The following is a 23,825-nucleotide window of genomic DNA, read 5'->3' as shown; positions in this document are numbered from 1 at the left end:
TTTAGGGGAACAGGATATTCACATAGACTCAAAGAGTCTCCCCATAGACTACTATCTAATTGCAAAGAGGAAAATGTCCCTCTGTGTTGGGGAGATCCAGAAGGCACTCCTTTCACCAGGGGGCCAAACCCTGGGTGAACTTCTCTACTAGTTAGAGTAGGCACAAGGCCTATGGCCCAAGATACTTGGGTGTTTCAATTTCTTTTGGAAGTAAAAGAAAAAAAGATGAATATAATCCATCTTGGATTCTATTTATCTTTATGCTGAGATAATTATAAAATATAGTTATTAATTTTTTTAATGGAGAAAGGGTCCTGTGGTAAAAGGTAAAAGTGCCAAGGGCCCATGAAATTCATAATATGGCCTTGATTAAATTTAGCCTCACCGATAATGGGACCATCTGAGACCATGTGCCTCCTCATAAAATGCAACGGGAGGAACACAACATTGCCTATGCAGTCATCTTGCCCCAAATTTTTAACCTGAATCTATATATGAGGAAATAATCAGACGAATCCAATTCTAGCACCTTCTACAAGATAAGTCGCTTAGATTCATCAAAATAGTCAACATCATTTTCTAGAAGAATATAGGGGAGCTACTGTTAACACCTTAAAGGAAATAAAAGAGATATAACAAGTAATCCTTTTCACAACATGTACATACAACGAATTATGCATCTTAAACGTATACAATGTTATGTGTCACTTATATCTCCATAGGACTGGAAGAAAAGAAAAGAAATATAACAAACAAATGCAATGCGTATGCCTTAATTTGATCCTGGATTTTTTAAAAAAAGTAATATCTTCTTTTTTTTTGAAAGTGGGGGAAATGTGATTACATTTTACTTATGTAATGTTATGTATGTATGTATGATATTACTTATGTAATATTCTTTAATACATAGATCATATTAAGGAATTCATTGTTAATTTCGTTAGGTGTGATAATGGTACTGGGGCTCTGCAGAAGACTGTCTGTGTTCTTAGGGAGTGCACACTGAAATACTCAGGATATTTGCACCTTACTTTCCAGAGTTCAACAAAATAAAGCAAAACAAACAAATGTGTGTGCACACGCATGCACACACACACATACACACCACACACACTGGATAGCCAAGAATAAAGCCTAGGAAATGTTAATTGTTGAATTTGGGTGGCTATTATACAGAAGTTCATAAACAAGGGAGAAAACATGCTGAAATACAGAATTTTAAAAAGATAAACTAGAAAAAGAGATAAACTAACAGTAAAATAACAACTTCAAAATAATGTGTTAGAGGCACCTGGGTGGCTCAGCTCAGGTCTTGATCTCAGGGTTGTGAGTTCAAGCCCCGTGCTGGGCTCCATCATGCTGGGCGTGAAACCTACTTACATAGAAAAAGAAAAAATAATGGGTTATATAATTTATTCTGTTTTATTAACTGTCAACCTGTTTGTCATCAGAAAAAACTTTATTGTAATTCTAATGTGATTGAATGTGTCATATCTGATTAGTGCCTGTACCAGGAAGGAGGGAACTAGCTTCTTTGTTATATTCATATTGTTGTCTTGGGCTTGCAATTTTAGTATCATTGACAATCTGTGGGGTTTTGTTTTGCTCTGTTTTGTTTTGCGGGAATATTTTAAAGCTGCTTATCCATTTGGGGATGTTATTATAATTAAAAGTAGATCATGCCAAAACCCAGCAATCTGGGAAGCCTCTTCAAAACCCGAACGTGCGGGGGAGAGGAAGGTGCCATGGCTGACCCTTCTCCGTGCTGCGCCTTGTACTCCTGCTGCCTGAGCTGCACGGGACAAGAGGTCCTCTGACGTGGACTCACGGAGACAGTGAACCTCAATTTCAAGAGTACATATTTCTAATGTTTAATTCATCTTTGTTGTTAAATAAAAATCAGTATAAATAGAAGTTTTGATACCTTCCTCCCTTACCTGTTAAAGCAGGCTGTGCCTCTGCTGAAGGGCATGAACCCCACTGTGCGGTCCTCACAGATGAGGGTTCCCTTCTAAATGTCAGTGTCCCTTACAAAAGGGTAACTTGGATTAAGATTTTCAGAGCCTGTCCTGTGTCCGCTGTTTCTTAAAAAATAATCAGCCTAAAATAAACCTAACGCCAAAAGGGCACATTTTGAAGCGGCAAATTCTGCCCTTTGGCTGGTATTGAAATTAAAGGAGAAGAGCAAAAAAATTATTAGAATGTCCATTCCCCACCTGCTCCATCCATGGTGAAAACATGGTGGTTCGAGGCAGAGACAAAATTCCTTTCTTCCTTGAGTCTGTGACACGGACTCTCCGGCCTCTCTCACTGCCATGTGCCCACCCTCAGGTTCGCTGTGGCCTGGGCCTAGAGTGAGGTCTGAGCTCTTTCATAAAGTCAGAGACTTGGGAGCCAAGCTGAAAGTGGCATCAGGGAAACTCTGAAATCCAGAGGCTGGCACGGGGCTAGAGAAAGCGGGGCTGACACGGGGCAAGTTCAGAAGTGCAGGTACTGGTTTTGGGCTACGAGGGATGCAGAGGCTGAGTTCTAAAACGGAAAGAGAGCTGCAAATAATTGTTGGACATCTCATGGTGCCGTGGCTAATCCTCTAAGGGAATCTGTCAGAGGGGTCTAAGCAGGATGAAACATTACAGTTGCCGGGGGTATGTTTCAAATGACAAAGGGGAGCAGTCACCTAGTGCGACTTCAGTCGCCGCACACACATCCTGGCACAAGCTGTTCGTAGGCCATTCCTTAAAAAAGGTTAGGGAGGGAAGAACATATATTTATAACTTGTTAGACTGTTTCGGCAATTTATAAGCCCCAAAGTTTGAAGAACGTTTATAAATCCCACTTGCGAGTTGTAGTTAGACATGGCCTGCATTAGCTCAACCGAGTAACAGAGAAGCTAGAGGACAGGGAAAAGAGAAAAGTCACCCGTGCTCCAGGGCAGAAGGTAAAATAGACTCGGGGCAAAAAACTGTCTTCAAAAATGGTCATTCACGGCCCAACAGGCCCCGAGACAAGGATTTAGGGGGAAGTAGTTTGTTTGAGGGGGGATCCCAGGAAGCACAGGGAGGGAATGGAAGGGACTAGAAGCCAATGAAGGGTGCCATTCTGGGCAGCTGGAGTACAGGCCTGCTGGGGACACCCTGAGAGACTGGCAAGCCCATTCCAGAACTGTGCCACCAAGGCATGAGGAGGCCGAGGTGTTTCTCCCAGACTCCCCTCCCTCTTTGGTTGAGAATGGTCCTCCATTGTTCATTCTGGAGCACTCCCGCCTGCTTCAAACCCTCCCATGGCCAGGTATCGCTCTTGGTCCGGGAAAAACAGCAAGTCCAGGTCTGTAAGGGACCTCCAGGGAGTGCGAGGGATATGGGTGGGCCACCAACAGCAACCACGATGCAGATTCTTCTCCCGGTCCCGGCAGTTTACCAAATGCATACACAGAAAATGAAATATCAGAGAGAATGTTGGTTTTTTAATATATTTCAAATTTGGGGGGATAAAAACAGAATTTCTAAATTATCTCAATAAAATGCATTATCTTTTTTTTTTTTTTTCAAAATAGGAATTATTATTAAAGCTCAAAAATAGCATCATGGGATATGAGTCATTGTATCTAAGTATAAACATTTAATGGCTCGGGGCAGCCTGGGTGGCTCAGTGGGTTAAGCCTCTGCCTTCAGCTCAGGTCATGATCCCAGGGTCCTGGGATTGAGCCCCGCATTGGGCTCCCTGCTCAGCAGGGAGCCTGCTTCCCCCTCTCTCTCTGTCTGCCTCTCTGCCTGCTTGTGATCTCTGTCTGTCAAATAAATAAATAAAATTTTTAAAAAAAATTTAATGGCTCTATATTTAAATAACCTTTTATGAGAGGCTTCATACAGGGTGAAATGTTGACCTAACTTTGTAGCTTTTTGGGTCCTCTGGCCCAGAGGGTTGATTCTGATGGTGTTCGCGAGGTACCCTGGGTGGTAAAGGAGCCCCAGACAGTGAGATGGAGGGACCGGAGGGAGACTGGGAGCCCTGGCTTCTGCACCCACTTCCATAATTTGCTATTTTTGCAGAAGCATGCTGTCTCAGTTTATTTTATTTTATACTATTTATTTAACTATTTTATACTATTTATTTAACAAAAACTTGTATTAGACTATGTGCCTGATATAGCTCTTAACACTTTTCAGGAATTAACTTTCTGAATCCCTTATAATGATGCAAGGAAGTAGGTACTACGGTGCTCATCATCTTCTTACAGATGGAGAATCTGCTGCGCAAGATGAACTAGGTCACCGGAGCTCACGCAGCCAGCAGGTGGCAAGTGCAGGTTTCAACAGAGGTCCTGGGCCCAGTCCCTAACCCATGAGACTTTCAGATCTCCATTTCCTAACTAATGGTATCAACCTTACTTGCTCTAACGAGGAGCTAAATAAGGTGTTTCAAAAGCACTTTGGAAACTAGGAAGCATGATTTAAATAAAAGGCTATCGCATTCCATGAAAAGAAACGACTATGCCCTGAACAGCTGGTTGAGATTTCAACAACATCCTCTCAGCTCCGTTATGAACAGAAATAACAAAATCCTGCTAATAGTACACTCACTTTTTTGACTAGGAATTCTAACATTTCATAAAGAAGTCAAAACATTACCTCATTTCATCATTATAAAAATTATATTTAATATATCACAGGAATCTGTGATATATTAAAAGTAAATATCCTTGTCCCCATAAGATCAGAAAACTGAGACGTAAAGTCACACAGCTGACAATGAGAAGAGCCAGGACTCCCAACTCAGACATCATTTCAAATTTAGTGCTTTTGAACTTGTCCTCACTATGAATAGTGCTACACTAAATGTGACCTCCAAAAATTAATAACAAAAGAAAGAACAAAGAAAAAAAATACAATGAAAGAAAGGACAGTGATTATTTAATAGGGAATTTCAGATTGGGAAGATGAAAAAAATCCTGGGGGTACATGGTGGTGATGGTTCTACAACCATGTGAATATACCACAGAATGCCACAGAACTGAGCACTTAAAAGTGATCAAAAGGGGCGCCTGGGTGGCTCAGTGGGTTAAGCCGCTGCCTTCGGCTCAGGTCATGATCTCAGGGTCCTGGGATCGAGTCCCGCATGGGGCTCTCTGCTCAGCGGGGGGCCTGCTTCCTCCTCTCTCTCTCTGCCTGCCTCTCCATCTACTTGTGATTTCTCTCTGTCAAATAAATACATAAAATCTTTAAAAAAAAAAAAAAGTGATCAAAAGGGCGCCTGGGTGGCTCAGTGGGTTAAGCCGCTGCCTTCGGCTCAGGTCATGATCTCAGGGTCCTGGGATCGAGTCCCGCATCGGGCTCTCTGCTCAGCAGGGAGTCTGCTTCCTCCTCTCTCTCTGCCTGCCTCTCTGCCTACTTGTGATTTCTCTCTGTCGAATAAATAAATAAAATCTTAAAAAAAAAAAAAAAATAAAAGTGATCAAAATAGTCAGATTTCTGTTATGTATATTTTACCACAGTACACTTAGGAAGGAAGGAAGGAGGAGGGGAGGGGAAAAAAATGTAGAAGTTTGTCACCAGGCAACTTGGGGGCATCTTAACTAAGAACCAATTGAAAAAGTTTGCTTTGAGTCAGCAAAGCTATCATCAAAGAAAATGGTCTAGACAGTGCATCTGAATGACGTTTTTCAGTTAAAAATTTTAGTATCAAAGTGCTAACAGCCTTCTCCCAAGACATTGGCCATGACCCAAACACTTCCTATTTCTCTAACCATTTCAAGCCCAGACACATCCCTGGATGTACTGAGGAAATGATTCTCCCTGAGAACAATTCTCCTTTTACATCATTTTAAAGGGCCTTGCTTACAAGAGAAGAATTTCGAAGAGGCAGCACTGTGCATGACGGTGAAACCATCGGAGGAGGTTGGGAGAAGTGCAGCATCTGGTCACACCTTCCCTTCTGCCAGGAGCAACAGGAACCCTCTGCCTCCGCCCCCCGCCCCCCACCCCCCACCCCCCACCATGCCCACCCACCAAGCGAGCTGGGATCTGGGTAAGCCCGGAGTTAGAACTCTCTACCTAAAAAACCTCTCTATTTTTCTTCATTTAGTTAGTATCCAGTGGACATGTTGGAAAAGACACATATCTTAAAGACTTGAAGACTCTCAAGTTTTTGATTCGAAAGCAAATGCGCATGACTTGACAGAGCCTCATATTTTAAAGCACCACAGAGCTGTGTGATTCATCTCGTATTGTTTTTTTCAGATCCCCTAGGGTAGTCCATCCTGGCTAACTGGACAGGGGTCATGGATTCCCCTAGGTTCTACTTTGATACTGTAATAGTGTTATAATGGGACGGGTAGGCAGCTGTCCTTGTGGTGAACATAGCATAATGTAGAAACATGTCAAATCACGAAGCTGTATGCCTGAAACTAATGTAACATTGTGTGTCAACTCTACTCAGAAAACGTATAGTAAAGACTCACTGCTTAATGACCACGTCAGCAAGCATGCACACACTTCTACGTCAGGAGAGCAAACCAAGGATCTATGGGCCAACTCTGTCCCTCTGCCCATTTTCATATGGCCCACAAGCTAAGAGTAGTTTCTGTTTCTGTTTTAAAGATTTTATTTATTTATTTGACAGAGATAGACACAGCAAGAGAGGGAACACAAGCAGGGGGAGTGGGAGAGGGAGAACCAATGAGCTGAGCAGGGAGCCCGTCGTGGGGCTCGATCCCAGGACCCCGGGATCATGACCTGAGCCGAAGGCAGATGCTTAACGACTGAGCCACCCAGGTACCCTGGGCTAAGACTAGTTTTTATATTTTAAATGGTTGGGAAATGATCAAAAGAAGAATCACATTTTGTGACATGTGAAAAGTACATGAAATTCAAACTTCAGGGTCGGTTGGTGAGGTTTCACAGCAACACAGCTATGCCCATTTTCTTAGATAACATCTAGAGCTGCTTTCATGGTATAAAGGCAGTGTCGAGTGCTTGCAAGAGAGACCTTCTGGCCCACAAAGCTGAAAATACTATAGGGCCCCTTGACAAAAAATGTTTACTGGTCCCCAGCCTGTGTGCACTGAATGTGTGAACACGGCTAGCATTTCTATTGTTCTCTGCCTGTTTATACGAAAATTGCTGTTTCCTTCTTTAATGGAGGAGAATCTGTCTTCATTTTACACAGCGCACTGCCTGTTAGGCTTATTAGTTGGCGATAATAAGACAACAGGCCACTGACCTTTGCCGTGGGTCTTCCAGTGCTAAACGCTCATAGTCCAGGATGCTTCGTCAATTTATCGGCACAGGTAAGTGCTAATTTAGTACCTCGGGCTCTCCTTGGCACTATGGACATAAAAATCCTTGACCACGAGGGACTTAAAATCTGTTTGGGGAAGCAAGCTAGGCCCAGGTAAAGCCCTGAAAGAACAGAATGATACTTAACATATTACATTCCCCTTCATGAGGCGCTCTTAGAACAGACGATGCGGGGTCAGTCTGCGAAGTGCTTTTACCATGGTGCAGATATGTGAGTACATGTTTAATGAAAAACCTGTTTTCTGTAGAATTATGGAATTTAAAACTTAGGAGTCATTAAGTCCCGTTCCCGTCATATTACAGAATAGGAAACTAGTGCCCACAGAGGTCCCCACGGTTGGTTAGCTGAGAACAAAGACTTTAACCTACGTCTCTGGATCCCCTAGTTAGTTATATTTGACTATAGCTCTTCAGTCTCAGGTCTTTTTAAAGCAGCAGTCAAGAATACTTTAAATATTTACTATGCTTATCTTCATCCTGTGATACTTGTTTCCCTCAAACCATCATTTCAACCTTTAATGGTACCTCTGCTGAAAAACCTAGGAAAGAAAAGATGTCAAATTCTGATTTTTCTATTCTTCTGTAGTGTTTGTGATCATTTAAAGTAGAAGAGGAGGCTTCTACTGCATGGCTTAGTCAGTTGAGAGTCTGACTCTTGATTTCAACTCAGGTCATGATCTAAGGGTCATGGGATCAAGTCCCACATCAGGCTCTGCACTCGACAGGGAGTCTGCTTCTCTCCCTCTCCCGCTGACTGTCTCCTGGCTTGACTACACATGCACACACATGTGCTCTCTCTCTTTCTCCAATAAATAAAGAAGTCTTTTAATTTAATTTAATTTATTTATTTGACAGAGAGATCACAAGTAGGCAGAGAGGCAGGCAGAGAGGAAGGGAAGCAGGCTCCCCGCTGAGCAGAGAGCCCGATGCAGGGCTTGATCCCAGGACCCTGAGATCATGACCCGAGCCGAAGGCAGAGGTTTAACCCACTGAGCCACCCAGGCGCCCCTAAATAAATCTTTAAAAAAAATAAATAAAGTAGAAGGGGGAAAGAATAAATAATAATGAAATTCTTAAAAATCTGTTTTGATTGTCATTTATTTAAAAAGAAATAAGCATTTCCCATAGGCTCTCAAGGAGAAACTACTGTAATTTTGTTCTTACATAATTTTGTATTGTTTTTTAATTGTGTCTAACATATTTCTCAGAGGCCCAACCCTGCTATGATGAAACTGTCTGATAATTAAACAAAACACAACAAACAAAAAACACCACCAAAGGGGGAAAAAAGAAACCTTGAAAAGCTTGAAGTCGACCTGTAGTCATTCTATTTATATGTAGACAGCATACAGAAATAAGTGAGTCACATGGACATATTATTATTGTCATAATACGTTCTTCTCACACTGGAAATAACTTTCTTTCTGTGCTGCACTTCACATTTTCTTCCTGCTTCTTTCCTGTGTATCTTTAGCTATTCCCACTGGTCAATTGGTCTGAGTACAATACAAAAAAAAAAAAAAAAAGTAATAAAGAAGCAAAGTTTAAAGAAATGTACCTCAGGAACATTTTGGCTCTTTCCTTGCCGTGAAATTTTAGCTGTTATCAATCACTGCATAACTCAATGTCGGCTCTAGCTCTTGCTTATTGGGCCTAAGAGTCCTGGCTTGTTGAAAGGTTCCAGAGGCTTTGAGGTACCTCCACCACTTGGCAGTGTCCAGTGCGGCGGGCCTCAGCCGAGAGTCGCGACTTAATCACTTTGAAGTTAGCCAGAGCTCACTTTTCTGAATCTAAACTGCTAAGACAATGTGAGGCTGTGGGTGCTGGTCCCACAGGCCCGACTGGGGAGTTCTGCACTCTTCTTTAGAGGAACTGGGATATGAATAGCTTCGAGGGCAGCAGAATACTGTGATGGGATTTTCCACTTCCGATGATGGCAAAGCAGCTTGTTGCTGAGTAACTCTCCTACAATGAAAAGTTAGAAGATCTCTTTGAAGACATCAGAGAAATACCAAGGCAGTGAGGATGTGAGGGGCCAAAATCCTGGAAAGAGAGGACGCATAAAGAGATGAAGCTATTAGTACCATTTTCCCTGTAAGGCATTTTACCAAGTGGCAAACAGCAGCAGCGAAATAAAGTTGAGCAGAGCTTCCAGCATTGACTGTCAATGGAGTTCAAGGCCCGCCAAGGAGAGGAGGCCAGGTAAACGCTCCAAGCTCTCAGTTCGGATTCCCAAAGGGGGACACCTTAGTAGGAGGGGTGAACTATTTCTTGCAAAGACCAAAGCCCGGCCTCCAATCTGCTCAGTCCCTGATTGGGTCAGATATACTGCCACCTCTGATTATCTGCAAGAAGCAAAAGCTAATCTTTTCTGGAAGATGATAATATCCAGAGCCTCAAATTATTTACAGTTCTTCATCTACAAAATCAGATAGTCAAACAAAGTTGCCTTGTATACCAGGAGGCAAAACAAAATGGCCAATAAACAAGAGAAGAAAATTTGTAATAGAAACCGGCTTGTAGAGCTTCTGCGGGTTAGAATTAACCAGAGAGGGATTTTAAAATATATTGGGACTCATTCAAGAAATTAGATGACAAGATGGAACCAAATGGAAAGACTAGACACAGCTGAATAGAGGATTCATGAGTGAGAATGGCCACAGTGAAGAACAATGAGAAAAGAAGAAAGGAAAACACAGTAAAACATAGGAAATTTATGGGACATGCTGAAGGAGATTGTGTTTAAAACAGTTTCTAGAAACAGAGGCCTGACCCTAGGATGACATTTTCTGCCTCAGTAAAAGCAAAAAACAAGCAAAGGAGGAAGAAAATTTGAAAAGCGTAAAGTTCACCTGTAGTAGTCTGTTAATATGTAGACAGCATAAAAAAGGAGAGGAAAAAGAGAATGTGACAGAAGCAATATTTGAAGTTGTAATGGTTGAGAACTTGACAACACTGACTAAAATCTGCAAATCACAGATTTAAGAAAGGCTATGACTCCCAAGCAGGAAAAGTACAAAGGAAACCACAGCTAAGTGCATCATGGTAACGCTGCTGAAAACCAAAGATAAAAAAATCTTGAAATCATTCAAAGAGCGGCAAGTCAATAATTCTAAAGAAGCACCAACAAACCCGACATCTGTCATCATAGCGGAAGTCCACGTACAATAAACGCAGTGTCAAAGTGTGAAGGCTCAGAACTACTGGCCTAGAATTCTATGCCCAGTGAAAATCTCCTCCCCAGCTGACATCAAAGAAAGGCATTTTCATACACCAAACCAGAAAATGTATCCCCATTAGATTCCCACTTAGTAAAATACCGAAGGGCATTCTTTGGGCAGAAGTAAAATGATCTCAGGTGAAGTCAGAGCTGCAGGAAGAAAGAGAGAACAGCAGGAAAGGTAAATACCGGAATAAATGTAAATCTAAAGGTAAATATGTGAGTCAGTGCAACGTGTGTGAAAACAATAAACATAATGAGTTGTGGGTTTTAAAATACAAAGAGAATTAAAATATAAAATAACCATAGCTCCTTCCACCCTACCTCCCACAAAAGGCAGGAGGGAATTAAAATTAAAGTGTCCTTGCATGGCCATCTTTGAATTGTCCTGGAAGTGGGAAAGTACTACTTTATAGCAAATTCTAATAAGTGAAGGATACATGTTTGTAAACTCTAGGGTAGAGATTATATGAATAAATTCATGGGGAGGTGTAGAATAATTAAAAGACTTCACAAATTTAAAAGAAGGCGAGAAGAAAGGGAGAAAGGATAATGAGACACGTGAGACCAGTAACAATCAAATAATATAACATGGTAGATCTAAATCCAAGTATATCAGCAAAGTCAAATTTACCAGAGTGTCTGTGTTTATAGGACAGAAACCTGTAGCCAGGTTACAAAGAGCAAAGACATTTGTGTGAAGTGACTCATGTTACGCATATCCTCAAAATACCAACATTGATGAGGAAAACTTAAAACTTATAATGCAATGGCATTCGTGGCAAACAGGTTAATGGATGTTAATTAAACGAGCCCTTAAGATTACTCAAGGCACAAAATTTTAAATACTGTGAAACTGTATAGCCCATATAGGAAAGAAATTTGATAGTGGGTTTCTCAAATCATCTTAAAACAATAATCCTAAATAATACTAAACATATATGACATAACCAGTAATGACTTACGGAGCTGAAAGAAACTTTCTAACTTCTTAATAATAAGCCCATTTTAATCAACCATGCTACAAGTCTGACTCGTCTTTCTCTTATCTCTATAGAAAAGGACATCACCAATCCATTGCCATTTTAAGAGGAGACAAATGAGGATGAAGCCAAAATATGTAAGAAAACAAGTATGCTCAAGCGTGTCAGGCAATGAATAATAGATATTAGGTTATTTTTCTGGATTTTGTGATGTTTGTAGAATTTATCAACTTATTTACATTTTTAACACCGTGATTTCGAAATCTAATATTTTTCTAAATCTTTTAAAACAGCCACATTTCTGCCCAACTTTGCATTCATAATTTTACTTGTTTTTTCTTAAAAAGCATCCTCCGGGACACCTGTGTGGCTCAGTTATTCAGCGTCTGCCTTCGGCTCAGGTCATGAACCCAGGGTCCTGGGATGGAGCCCCGCATCGCATCGGGCTCCCTGCTCAGCAGGGAGCCTGCTTCTCTCTCTCTCCCTCTGACTGCTGCTCCCCTTACCTGTGCTCTCCTGCTGTCTGTCAAACAAATAAATAAAATCTTCAAAAAAAAAAAAAAAGGGAGATGAACATGATTCACAAACCATAATCCAGCCTTTCAGGTTCTCTCAGTAGGACCTACCAGAATTCATTCATTTCTTTACTCCTTCCTTCATGTTTCTATCCACTCATGTATTGAACACTTACCAAGCCTCTACTGCAGGTTAGGAATGGTTTTAGTATCAGAGAATATGCTACTGAATGAGATAGCCTCCCGCTTTGGGGAGGGTTCTATTTCTAGTGGTAGAAGACAGAAAATAAACAAGTGAGCAAATAAATGAACAAAAGAATTCTCAAGAAAACAATACTGGATGATATTTACCTAAGAAAAATGAAGACATTCATCCATACAAAATCCTATGTGAACATTGATGACAACTTTGTTTATAATCACCCAAACTCAAAAACAACCCTAATGCCAGCTGACTGAAGGAGAGATAAGCCAACTGGTATACCCACGCAGTGGAACACTACCCAGCAACAAGTAGGAATGGGTTCCTGATACACACAACAATGGGAGCTGAAAGAAGCCAGACTTAATCAACTATACACTGTCTAATGTCGTTCATACGCTATTTTGGAAAAGATCAGTGGGTTTTGGGAGCTGAGGGTGAAGGAAGGGGACAGACCACACAAGGACATGATAGTATCTGGGGTGGTGGATGTTCTGCATTCAGACTCTAGTGGTGGTGGTTACCTACTGCATAAGTTTGTCAAAATTCAGAGAAATGTACACCTAAAAGTTTACTGTACGTAAGTTACACCTCAATCATCCTGAAAAAAGAAACTGGATGATGGAGCAGTGTTGGTCATTCCTTTAGAATGAATGGCCAATGAAGACCTTCCTTAGAAAGTGATATTTATTTATTTTTTTAGAGGGCGTAGAGGAGCAGGGGGAGAGGGAGAGAGAATCCCAAGCAGACTCCAAGCCCATACAAGACCCCAATGTTGGGCTCAATCTCGTGACCCTGAGATCATGACCGGAGCCGAAATCAAGTGTCAGGCTCTTAACTGACTCAGCCACCAAGACACCCCTATAGAAAGTGATATTTACTGTGTAAAATGAACTAGCAGCCTCTTAGAGGTTCCTAGACAAATCAGATCATTTCAGGTAGCAGCAAATATCAGACACTAATCAGCAGAATTTCAAAGATGACTATAAGAAACAGAATCCCTTGTTCCATGACTGGGAGGTAGAAAGAGAGGAATGGAGAATTTTTTTTTTCTTTTATTCTGCAGAACATGTGTTTTAATTAAGAGAGAATTTATGCAAACCCTACACACCAGGAGGATTTACAAGTGCAAAAATGCTAATTTAGTCTATTTTTCAAAGGATGTTATTGACAAGCACAGTTCAAAAAACTCACCAGGAAGCCATTTCAGGCTGTTCAGTATGTTTCACGATCAAGTTTGTGCTTTTTTTCCTTTCTGCCTCCATGCATATTAAGTTGCCAGGAATGATACTTAATTAATCACACGTAAGTTTAACACTTTCGAAGATAATGTGTGAGAGACAAGGTCAAAATCCTTTTCTGCCCTTCTGTCCACAGCGCTCCAGTTGAAAGAGCCTTGCTGGGAAACTCCATTTCCGCTGCACCTGCCCTCTGGGCACCCCAGAGTCTGCCAGCAGCCGTGGCAGATCCATCACCCTGAAGAAACACAAGATGAGTTTCCTTCCAGAGAGGCAGTATGCCTCAGAACAATCATACTATCGAGAAGTGACGAACTGGTGACTCATGTAAGCCCCTCCAACAGAGGGACTTTCTGGAAAAGATGCTTTACAAGAAATTAAATTGTCCTCTCTTGTGCGAAAGTGCCCATCTCCTTGAAATCAATGAAGCTGGGCCTCTAGAACATTAGAGGAGCCTCCGGCATCACTGGGGTGACCTCCTTAGGAGGGCACCACTTTGGGGCTACTCAGGTTATCCTCCCTCAGAACAGTAGGGTTTGGAATCAGAAGCTCCCACTGTCCAGGGAAATGGAATCAGACTCTGTGTTTTGATGGTGCGTAAAGAAAAGCTTCCAGTTCCCCTGAACGCACTAGGACTTAAAATGAGGAGAGCAGGAGTACAGTCTGACTGTACTCTGAATCTGCTGTGACAAGGCCAAATTCCATCTTTTGGTCTCTGTCAAACAAGGGTTTGAATTTCAAGATGACTTCTACTTGTCACTGCTCAAACATCAACCAAGCTGTGGTTATCGTCCTCTTACTAGATGTACGGTAGGCTCGGGTGTCACAGAAGGCACAGACCCCAAGGAGCTTCCCACATGATTAAGGACATAGAAAACACATCTACACAAAGGACCCAGTAATACAATGCGGGACAGATTGGGTATTTCATAGTACAGGCAAAAACATCTTGAGAATGGGAAAAATCAGTGAAAGCAAAAGGTCAGGGAATGCTTCATGGAGGAGAAGAGACTTGAACTGTGCCTTCAATGACTCACAGGATTTGGATAGAGGGAGGGAATGGAAGCCAGCTCTTAAGGAGAGGGAAATAAAGTCAGAGAGGGGAGAAGTCAGAAGGCACATGTGGAAGCAACGAGAAGGGTTTAGCTAGAGGGGCGCCTGAGTGGTTCAGTCGGTTAAGTGTCCAACCCTTGATTTCTGCTCCATGATCTCAGGGTTGTGGGGTCAAGCCCCCTATTGTTGGGCTCCATGCTGGGTCTGGAGCCTGCTTAAGATTTTCTCTCCTGGGATGCCTGGGTGGCTCAGTCGGTTAAGTGTCCGCCTTCGGCTCAGGTCATGATCCCAGCGTCCTCGGATCGAGTCCTGCATCGGGCTCCTTGCTCGGCGGAGAGCCTGCTTCTCCCTCTGCCTCTGCCTACTACTCTGTCTGCCCGTGCTCGCGCTCTCTCTTTCTCTCTCTAACAAATAAATAAATAAAATCTTTTTTTTTTTTAAAGATTGTATTTATTTATTTGACAGAGAGAAATCACAAGTAGATGGAGAGGCAGGCAGAGAGAGAGAAGGAAGCAGGTTCCCTGCTGAGCAGAGAGCCCGATGTGGGACTCGATCCCAGGACCCTGAGATCGTGACCTGAGCCGAAGGCAACGGCTTAACCCACTGAGCCACCCAGGCGCCCCAATAAATAAAATCTTTAAAAAAAAAATTCTCTCTCCTTTCCCTCTGCCCCTCCTCACTGCCCCACCCCCACCCCGATCGCACACCTGTGCTCTGTCTCTCTCTCTCTAAAAATTAAAAAAAAAAAGGATTTTAGCTGCAACAGTGTGTTCTGGCAAGCCTTGGGATAGGAAGATAGAAAGACAGACTGGCAGATGGAAGAGAGAAGTTCGTAAAGCAGACCTGGAAGTTGAACTGCACATGTATTCTTCAGAAGGTCTCAAACCCTCATCAGTGGGATGCCCCAATCCCCCAAGTCTGTGACTGGGATTGTGTTAGGCTGCCTGGTTTCTCCCCTCTTCAGTTTTGGTATCTTCTGATAGAAGATATTTGACAGACAGGAATAGCCCGTGCAGCTAGTTCAACTAGTTCTGTCCAACAGAACTCTCTGCCATGATGGAAATGTCCTGTATCTGCACTGTCCAGTAGAGTCACATGTGGTTACTGAGCCTTTGACACGTGGCTGGTGTGACTGGAGAACAGAATTTTTAGTGTTACTTGGTTAGGGGCTAAGATGCTGGACCACGAAGCCTGAGATGGCAGGAAAGGCCGAAAGTCCATTAGCTCATAAATTCCTTGCAATTAATTCAAAGAATCTATGAAGTTTACATAAATGCAACTCTTTCCTCTTTCTTTATACACTGCCAATCACAAGGTAGGGGAAGATGTATGAATAGTCTTTTCCATGAAATCAAGGAAGGATCACAATTCTAGTGTAAGTCCTCTATCCGTCTGCCTTTAAGATTCATTTGGCCAGTTCCATTCCAGCAGAACCTGAAGCAGGCACAGTATAACTTGGGCACTATAGGCTGTCAACATTACATCTAGTTTTAAACTTTACATTTATTGGAAAAGAAGACAGAAATTCTCCCAACCCTTCTCCAGGTGAGGGCCCAATTTTGGTCTTAAATTCCATTTACGTAACACTGAGGCACCTAGTACGGAAATGGGCATCTCATAGGAAAGACCAGTATATAGAAAGTATATCCATCCATCCAATCATTGTCCATCCTTCTACCCATCCACTCATCCAACCACCTGTCTTTCCATCTGTCCGTCCATCCACACATCGTCATCCCCTGAATGCATTCACGGAAGGGTTTTTCTCACATTGACTCAAACAGGGAGAGCTTCACAGAGAGGAAGAGATAAGCTGGTGACTGTATGAGACATTTTAAAGAATATGCTTTCTGATGAATTCTGAAAAAGGAGAGGAAGAATGAGAAGAAAAGTATGGTTTGAGAATGAGAAGAAGAAAGTATGATTAAAAGTAATTAATCCACCAGTGTTTACTGATCACGCACTTGGTGCCAAGGAATCATGTGAGGAGATAGAATCATGTGGAAGACAGAAGAATACATAAGAAATTTCCACCCTCAGCATCCTTTTTTTTTTTTTTTTAAGATTTTATTTGACAGAGAGAGAGAGTGGGTGCACACAAGCAGGGGGAACAGCAGGCAGAGGGAGAGAGAGAGGCAGGCCCCCCACTGAAGAGGGAGCTCGATGTGGCGCTTGATCTCAGGACCCTGGAATCATGACCTGAGCTGAAGGCAGAGGCTTACCCGACAGAGCCACCCAGGCGCCCCTGCCCTCAGCATTAATAACCTACTTGAAAAGTTAATGCAGTGAATATATGAAAGGCTAAAAAGAGACAAATGAGTGAAATACTTCCAAAGAGCAAAATGAAAGAAGTCATAAGGTAATTCATGTCTCAGATAATAAGCTTTATGTTTGGGGGAGTGCTAGGAACTCGGGGCTAGAATGGTCCAACTTAGGGTTTTAAGGAGGAAGATTGAACCATATTCTGCAAGATAGGCAAGATGATAGATAAGAAAAAATTTGGAGGGACCTTAGAAATAATCGAGCTCAACTCTCTTTACAGATGATTCAACTTAAGGTCAGAGAGCTAAGTGACTCAATCCGACTCCTTTCAATGGGAAGTAATGGCATCAAATAGCCTAAAATGCAGGACAATTGATGCTCATTCCAAGCCTGTAGGTCACATGGGGAGTAGCGTCTTCTATGCAGGGAAGGAGAACGTGGTCTGGAGAGTGGGCGGGACACAGCATCAGCAAAGGAAGCAGAGCCAGGAATTCAGTATGCGGTATGAGGACATCGGTGCGTGTCCAGGGGAAGAAAGCATGGAAGGAGACGGAGGGCAGGGACCAGAAGTGAAGGCCTTGAATGTAAATCTGCAATTAGCCAACTGTGTGAAACCCAGCGTTCTGGTTTCTGGGACTGCCTTGAAGTCTCCCTCTGACACGGTGGCAGCAGCATAAACTTTTCCAGAAAACTCTTATTCCCGTCATAGTAACAAAGATTCAAGTTGGTCTGGGGCGAGGGAGGACTGCAGCGGGGAGGTGGGGATGAGTCCCGGCACTGCAGGTGAGCCTGCGGGGGGCAGGGAGGCCTGACCCCACTGCCCTTCCCACCTCGGCACCCCCGAGGCTGTAGATTGAGGGTGGGGGCTGATCATCCAGTCCGGAGGGTCTGCGGGTTCACCCTTCTCCCACCCCGTCCAATACAGGCTAGCACTTTAGGAAACTCTTTGACGATGCTTACTAAACAAATATGTGCCCCCTGTGATGCAGCAGGTCCATTCCCTGGCTCAAACCCAAGAGAAATAAACACGTATGTTCCCCAAAAGTCATGAATAAGAACACCCAGAGTGGGTTATTATGGAAACAACCCAATGTCCATCAGTATTCGAATGGACCAGAAACGGAGGCATATTCCTACAGCAGGATACCACACAAGAGTTAAGAAGAAACCATTGTCGTGCGCACCCACACGGGTGACTCTCTCAGACATGATAAGCATAAGAACCATGATGCCCTTTATATGCAGTTAAAGAACCGGCCAAAATAATCTGTGTTAACTGAACTCCGAAGAGTGACTGCTCCTCTCTGGGGGTGGGCATTCACTGGAACGAGGCACAGAAGAAACTCCTGGGGGGCCGGAAGTGGACTGTATCTCCATCTGGGTGGCGGTTATGTGGTTACGGAGACATAAGTAAAAACCCCATTGAGCTACACACTTGTTCACTTTACTGTATATAGATAGTAACTTGTTGAGAAAAATGGAGTATGTGTGTCTCTGTGATTGCCCTGCCATCCTCGTGAGGTTACTGTAAGACCCCGATAGCTTTTAAAAATGAGATTCAACAGACAAGTACAGGTTGACATGATTTAACTAGCTCAGTACTTAACTCTGGTTGAAATTGATTACACGCACTACCTGTGATTCACGGGACTCATCAGCTTTTTGAAACCTCAGCAAAGCACAGAAGGTTAGATACAGGGATGCTTCTAGTAGGGGAAGGACACGTAGGAACTCTAAACTTGCTGAGAACACACGGGAGCTGGCAAATGCTGTACCCGGGCTTTGGAAAGAGCCTTTCTGCCCACAGGGAACTCGGTCTGCTCGGCAACTCGGGAAGGGGTCCCCTGCAGCTGCCTCTTTACATTCCGCAGCCTCGCCTTCCTCTCTGTCCCCCACCCAGCCCCAAGAAGCCAGTAAACACCCTCTACACCACTGTACCCACCAGTCCAGAGTCCAGAATCTTACCCCCGCATCAGGAAAATCCACCGCTATCCTGAGATGCCCTTAGCATCTGTGGAATGAGCTATGGACCTTCTGCCTGCTCCAGAGTCCGCCTGGCCCGGGACAACCGGCGAGGCTGCCTGTGGCCACGAGTACCTGGTGGGCCAAAGCTGGGAATGGAGGAAGCCCCTCCGGCCGGTACGATGTGCAGACCTTGCCTCAGGGCTCTTGTTTTTCCATCTTTGAAAATGAACAGTGTACTTCAGGCAGCTAAGTATAAACATGTGTCTATAAATACTGATAACACTATCTTTATTCGGCCGTTACTTGACAAAGCCAGATCACCGGGGGACTGTTTGCTCCTCTATAAAATGAAAATCCACTACCGTCTGTGTTAAAATGTGGGAGTTTTCTTCAGAGCATAAACTTTCGAGAGCTGCTTCTATGCCTTTCCTGGTACATGCTCAGATCCTCATACATCTTTCACAGCATCACATACAGAGCATTTTCAAATCAAAGCTTAAGAGTCTCTCGTTCATTGTTCTAGTTTTTCTTAATTTGACCGTATGCCCCGGGATGTTTCTGGAGTCTAGACATTACTGGGTCCAGTTTCTAGAGCTCAGAAACATGTTAGATCCGGGCAGCAATGTGGGCCAACAACCTGCAGATATTTCCCGACTGGCTCACTCAAGCAAGTGTTTTTTTACAAAATAGATGCTTGGTACATGTTCGAGGAATGATTGTGAATCTTTAAGAATGAATAAATGTGAATTTTTAACCAACACGTTCACACAAGAAATGCAGTTCACAGATACGAGTGTTGCCCAGAAAGAAATGCTGGACTCCCTCCCCTACCGACCCCCCCTCCCCAAAGGCACTGTATGTGCAAGTACATCAATAAAGATATTAAAATTCAAAATCAAACTTGAATGGAACTTTCTCAAGGGGGAAAAAATCCACATAATGCTTGATTTCACTGAAGGGACACTTACAAAAACCAGCTTTCTGGTTACAGAGAGCCAAATACAGAATCAGCTATGAGAAAAGTTCAATGGTCTGAGGAAACTAAATTTCAAAGAAATGCTGCTTATTTTCTCCTCTTGTTTATTTCTGAAAGAATATTTTGAGGAAGAAATTCAGTGGGACTTTTCTGTTCTCTGAAGCCTTTGAATAACTTCTAAGAAATGTTTGCCTGGGGTTTAAACTCTATTAGGTGTGATTTTTTTTTTTTTCTCACCAATTAATGTTGCAGGGAGGGAGAGGGTAGGAAAAAGCAATGCTAAACTGTTTTGCCTCCAGAAAATACATGTCAATCTTACGCTCAGAGATTTTTTTTTTTCATTTGTCCCCTTTTGTCCCACGACCCCCCTCACTTCCCTTTCTTAAGCCGACGCGTCAAACTCAAGAAGGAATCCCCAGAACAACGTGCCTGGAAGGGAATCTGAGTTTGAGTGAAACTTCCCTTTGTGCAAACAGCTCTGCCTGCCCCAAGCGGGTGGCTCATTTCCCAAGGCATCTGCTACCCTCAGAGAGAAGGTGACTTTCTTCCGGAACTCACCTGTCCGCCGAGAGAGCCGTGAGCGTGAAGACAGACACCCCCACCGAGGTGAGCTGTATGAACGGGATCAGTTTGCAGCCGATCCTGCCGAACAGCCACCTGTCGGCCAGGTACCGGCTGGCGTCCACGGGAGCGCACGTTACCAGGAGGAGCAGGTCTCCCAAGGCCAGACTGGAGATGAACAGGTTGGGCACGTTCCGCATGGCCTTCACCGTACAGAAGATCTTGATCAGCGTGACGTTGCCGATGAGGCCTATCAGGATGATGACCCCATAGACGGCCGGGATGACATAGAAGACCCCTGGGTGGAACCAGTCGTCGTTCACGGGTAGATCTGCACTGTGATTGGAGACGTTGCAGTACAAGAAGTGCTCCACTTCCAAGTTCAAAAGCAAGCAATCATTCAGAGCCATCCTCTGGGTTCCTTCCCACCTGAAAAGGGCTCTCAGGTGCTGTTGCTTAACTCTGATTTTGTAGTTGGGCGAAGATGAGGCTAAAATCGAGGCTGGGCTCTTTATCTTCCTTGACACAGATACTCTGAGGACACATGCACTGTGGCATTCGGAAGGGTCTGGCGTTATTTGGATGCTGGTCTTGCCCTGGTCCTCACATGGCCAACGGAATACATGTCTAAATTCAGTAAGTCACAACCAAACGACAACAAAAAGTCAGCCGGAATTAAACCCACTCTGTATCAACAAATTCTACCTCCATTCGAGGCTGAGTCTCTCTGGCTGCAGTTTACTAGGAACTTTTGGCCGGCTCTTTTCATACGGCATGTCCTATCCTTCCTGATATTTCGAACCTGAAGGTTTAAAGTGGGTAGGAAAAAAACTGCACTGAGAAGCCCTCCAATCCTCTGGGCAGGATGCTGTGCACGTCACTGACTTCACCAGCAAACAGCAGCGGCGCTGAGCCGGGGCTCTGCGGGGGAACCGGGGCTACTTATAGACAGAGAATGCCAGCCCCCTGCTGGACGCTTCCATCACTGCCCGGCAGCCGGCTCTTCCCAGACGGGAACCGGCCCGCAGACTCCATCCCGCAGATGTCTGGGCCTCTCGTTTCGGATGTGGCCCCCTCTGAAAGGCACTGCAAACCTTGCTCATGCTGAGCCCGAGAACCCAGATAGAACTCACAGCCCCATTTCTCATCTCTTCCAGTACGTTAGAATGGCATGTTCAAGTTGCTATAAAATGCGCTCTGGATCTGAATTAAATGCACACGGACGCCCGCGGAATGCCCATGTGGGAGCTGTCGACCGGCCTTCCCCAGGGCTCTTTGAAGGCGGCCGTCTGCTGAGGGAAAAAAATGGGCCAAGGGATTTGTGCCTTAAACCTTCAGTAACTGACATCTGGGAGGGCCGAAGCAGAATACACACACACACACACACACGCACACGCACACACACACACACACGCGCGCACACACACACACACACACACACACACGCACGCTTTTCCCCACAGGCCATTATTGTTCCCTTTACCAGGGAGAAATAAAATCGGGAGCCGGCTGCGTTCTCAAATCTCAAAGATCAGTAGTCTTTTCCAGAAAAATGGGATTTTTCTCACTGGACCTAAAAATTACATCAACTGGCATTGTGATGCAGTTCCTCGCAATTTTTTATCGACCGCCTGCCATGTCTTGTAGCGACTGTCCTCTTAAGCCCTGAGTGGGAAATGAACTGAAAAGGGCTTACGGAGAGAATACCAAGGAATGGGGGAATGCGAAGACAGAACTCAGAGTGGCCTGGGGGCCAGAAAAGGCTCTGCCGAGGAGGTAACGAGTTTTGAGTTTGGACCTTTAGCCAACAACTCACACAGACGTGATGCGGGTTTATCTTCAAGACTTCGGAGGAGGCTCCTCTCCCGGGAATATCACAGGAAGCCAGTTACTGACGGGTCCTGCCATTGAAGGTTTGGCTTTTTGGGATCCGTAAGGAGTCGAGAAGCTTGCACGCACTTAGCACCAGGCCAGAGGCCACCCCAAAAGCCTCCAAGCTTGTTGTCATGGTAATTTCCAACGGCCTGTGACAACACTGAGATGCCCGCCACGCTCTTCCACAAATCCGAAGGGCTTGTGCTCCCCTCAGCCGGCCGTAGAGAGTCTGACTGCGCATGCCTGGAGTGGGAAGAGCTGCTCAGTATCACCGGTAACGAGTCAATAACCACGAGCCTGGTAGTGTTCATTACTTGTTAGCACTATACCTTCATAATGCTCTCTATGGCTTCGGGGCTTCCATCTGGCCTTCTTCACCTACTGCCCTGACAAATGACGTAGGCAAATTAAAGGACTTGGTGTCTTCAACTTCAAGCTCCTAATCTGAAAAGAGGGGATAATTTGGGAAGTTCACTGAAAATATCCATGTTAAGATTTCACAGCGGTTGGCACATAGGAAGTGCTCAATTAATATTAGCTGCTCTTACTATAAAGCTGTTGCTGTTGTGATTGAGAGAGATTAGTGTTGTGTGTTTACTCTGGAAAAGCCCAATAAAGTCAGAAGAGAGATCGACCTTGCATTAATTGGCAGAAGGGCCTACTCATACAGGTGAGTCAGCAGCTCCTCCATTAACTTGAAAGACATTGATCCCACGTCTGCCAGTTTTCACGCACCATGCAAGAGCCTGAGAAAAACAATATGAAAATACAGGTTCTTACAAGATCCGTCATGATCCCGGCTACTCTGGCTCATAGTCACAGGACCTGGTTTCAAAGAATAATGCAAGAAGGGTTTTCATATAGATTTTGCAAATGCTTCTGTTTGTTTTATACTGAATTAATAACTTTGCTTCTTGAAATTGCTATGGTGGCTTTCTTCTCTGGTCATTTACCTTTCTTCCTCTCAATGACGATGACTGCTTCTAGCATTGTTTTTGGTCATCATAACTGGAGGGACAGCCTCGTGTGAATTACACCAAAACTCAGAGGAATTCGCCACTTGTGGACTGGGAGAATCAGTGAGTTGTCAGACCACCCGGAGTTGTCCTGAAGATTTCAAAACTGGCACCTGGCTATAATATTATATTAAACCAGCTATCTTTGGGCCTTTTGACCTTCTGAAAAATTCCTTGAGTATTGTTTTAACAGAAATAAACTCCATCTTTTAAAAAAAAAAAAAAAAAAAAGTGGCAGCAATTCAGAACCCATTCCCTTCCCAGAATGAAGCCACTACCTTTTCTCCAGAGGTGACATTTGATCTTAAAGGTTCAGTTACTGTGTGGCAAGACCTCTTGAACAAAGAAAATAGTATGTGCCTAGAACAGAGGCATAAGAGAAAGAGCATGGCAGTGGGCAGGGGACAGCTTTAGGTCTGGGAAAGTCACCTGGATTGGAAGAGAGGGGTTGATGAACGAGCTAGAGGCAGGTTTGGGTGACGTCATGATAGATCATGTATTCTTGTTAGGCTTGGTCCAGAGAGCATATTTTTGGTTGAGAAAGAGGACTCCTAGAGGGGCACCTGGGTGGCTCAGTCAGTTAAGCATCTGCCTTCAGCTTAAGTCATGATCCCGCAGGCCTGAGATCAAGCCCCGCACCAGGATCCCTGCTCCCTGGAAAGTC

The 23,825-nt window shown here is 43.9% G+C and overlaps 1 protein-coding gene across 2 annotated transcripts in view; it reads right to left on the bottom strand.

Annotated features, from left to right (window-relative positions):
* Window positions 1-23,825, bottom strand: part of GRPR (gastrin releasing peptide receptor) — a 42,898-nt gene that overhangs the window by 9,463 nt on the left and 9,610 nt on the right. Inside the window, exon 2 of one of the 2 annotated variants that reach the window (XM_045089330.1) lies at window positions 20,268-22,589. In XM_045089330.1, the coding sequence (XP_044945265.1) occupies window positions 20,268-20,680 (413 nt within the window). In that variant the 5' untranslated portion in view covers window positions 20,681-22,589. Of the gene's footprint in view, window positions 1-20,267; window positions 22,906-23,825 lie in introns of those variants that run through there. The other variant, XM_013059659.2, reaches the window with a different exon arrangement.

The sequence above is a fragment of the Mustela putorius genome, unplaced genomic scaffold (assembly GCF_011764305.1).
Source record: "Mustela putorius furo isolate JIRA1106 unplaced genomic scaffold, ASM1176430v1.1 tig00003836_pilon_pilon_pilon, whole genome shotgun sequence".
NCBI classification, from domain to species: Eukaryota; Metazoa; Chordata; class Mammalia; order Carnivora; family Mustelidae; genus Mustela; species Mustela putorius.
The sequence above is the reverse complement of the archived record's forward strand: the minus strand, read 5'-3'. Positions and strand labels throughout refer to the sequence as shown.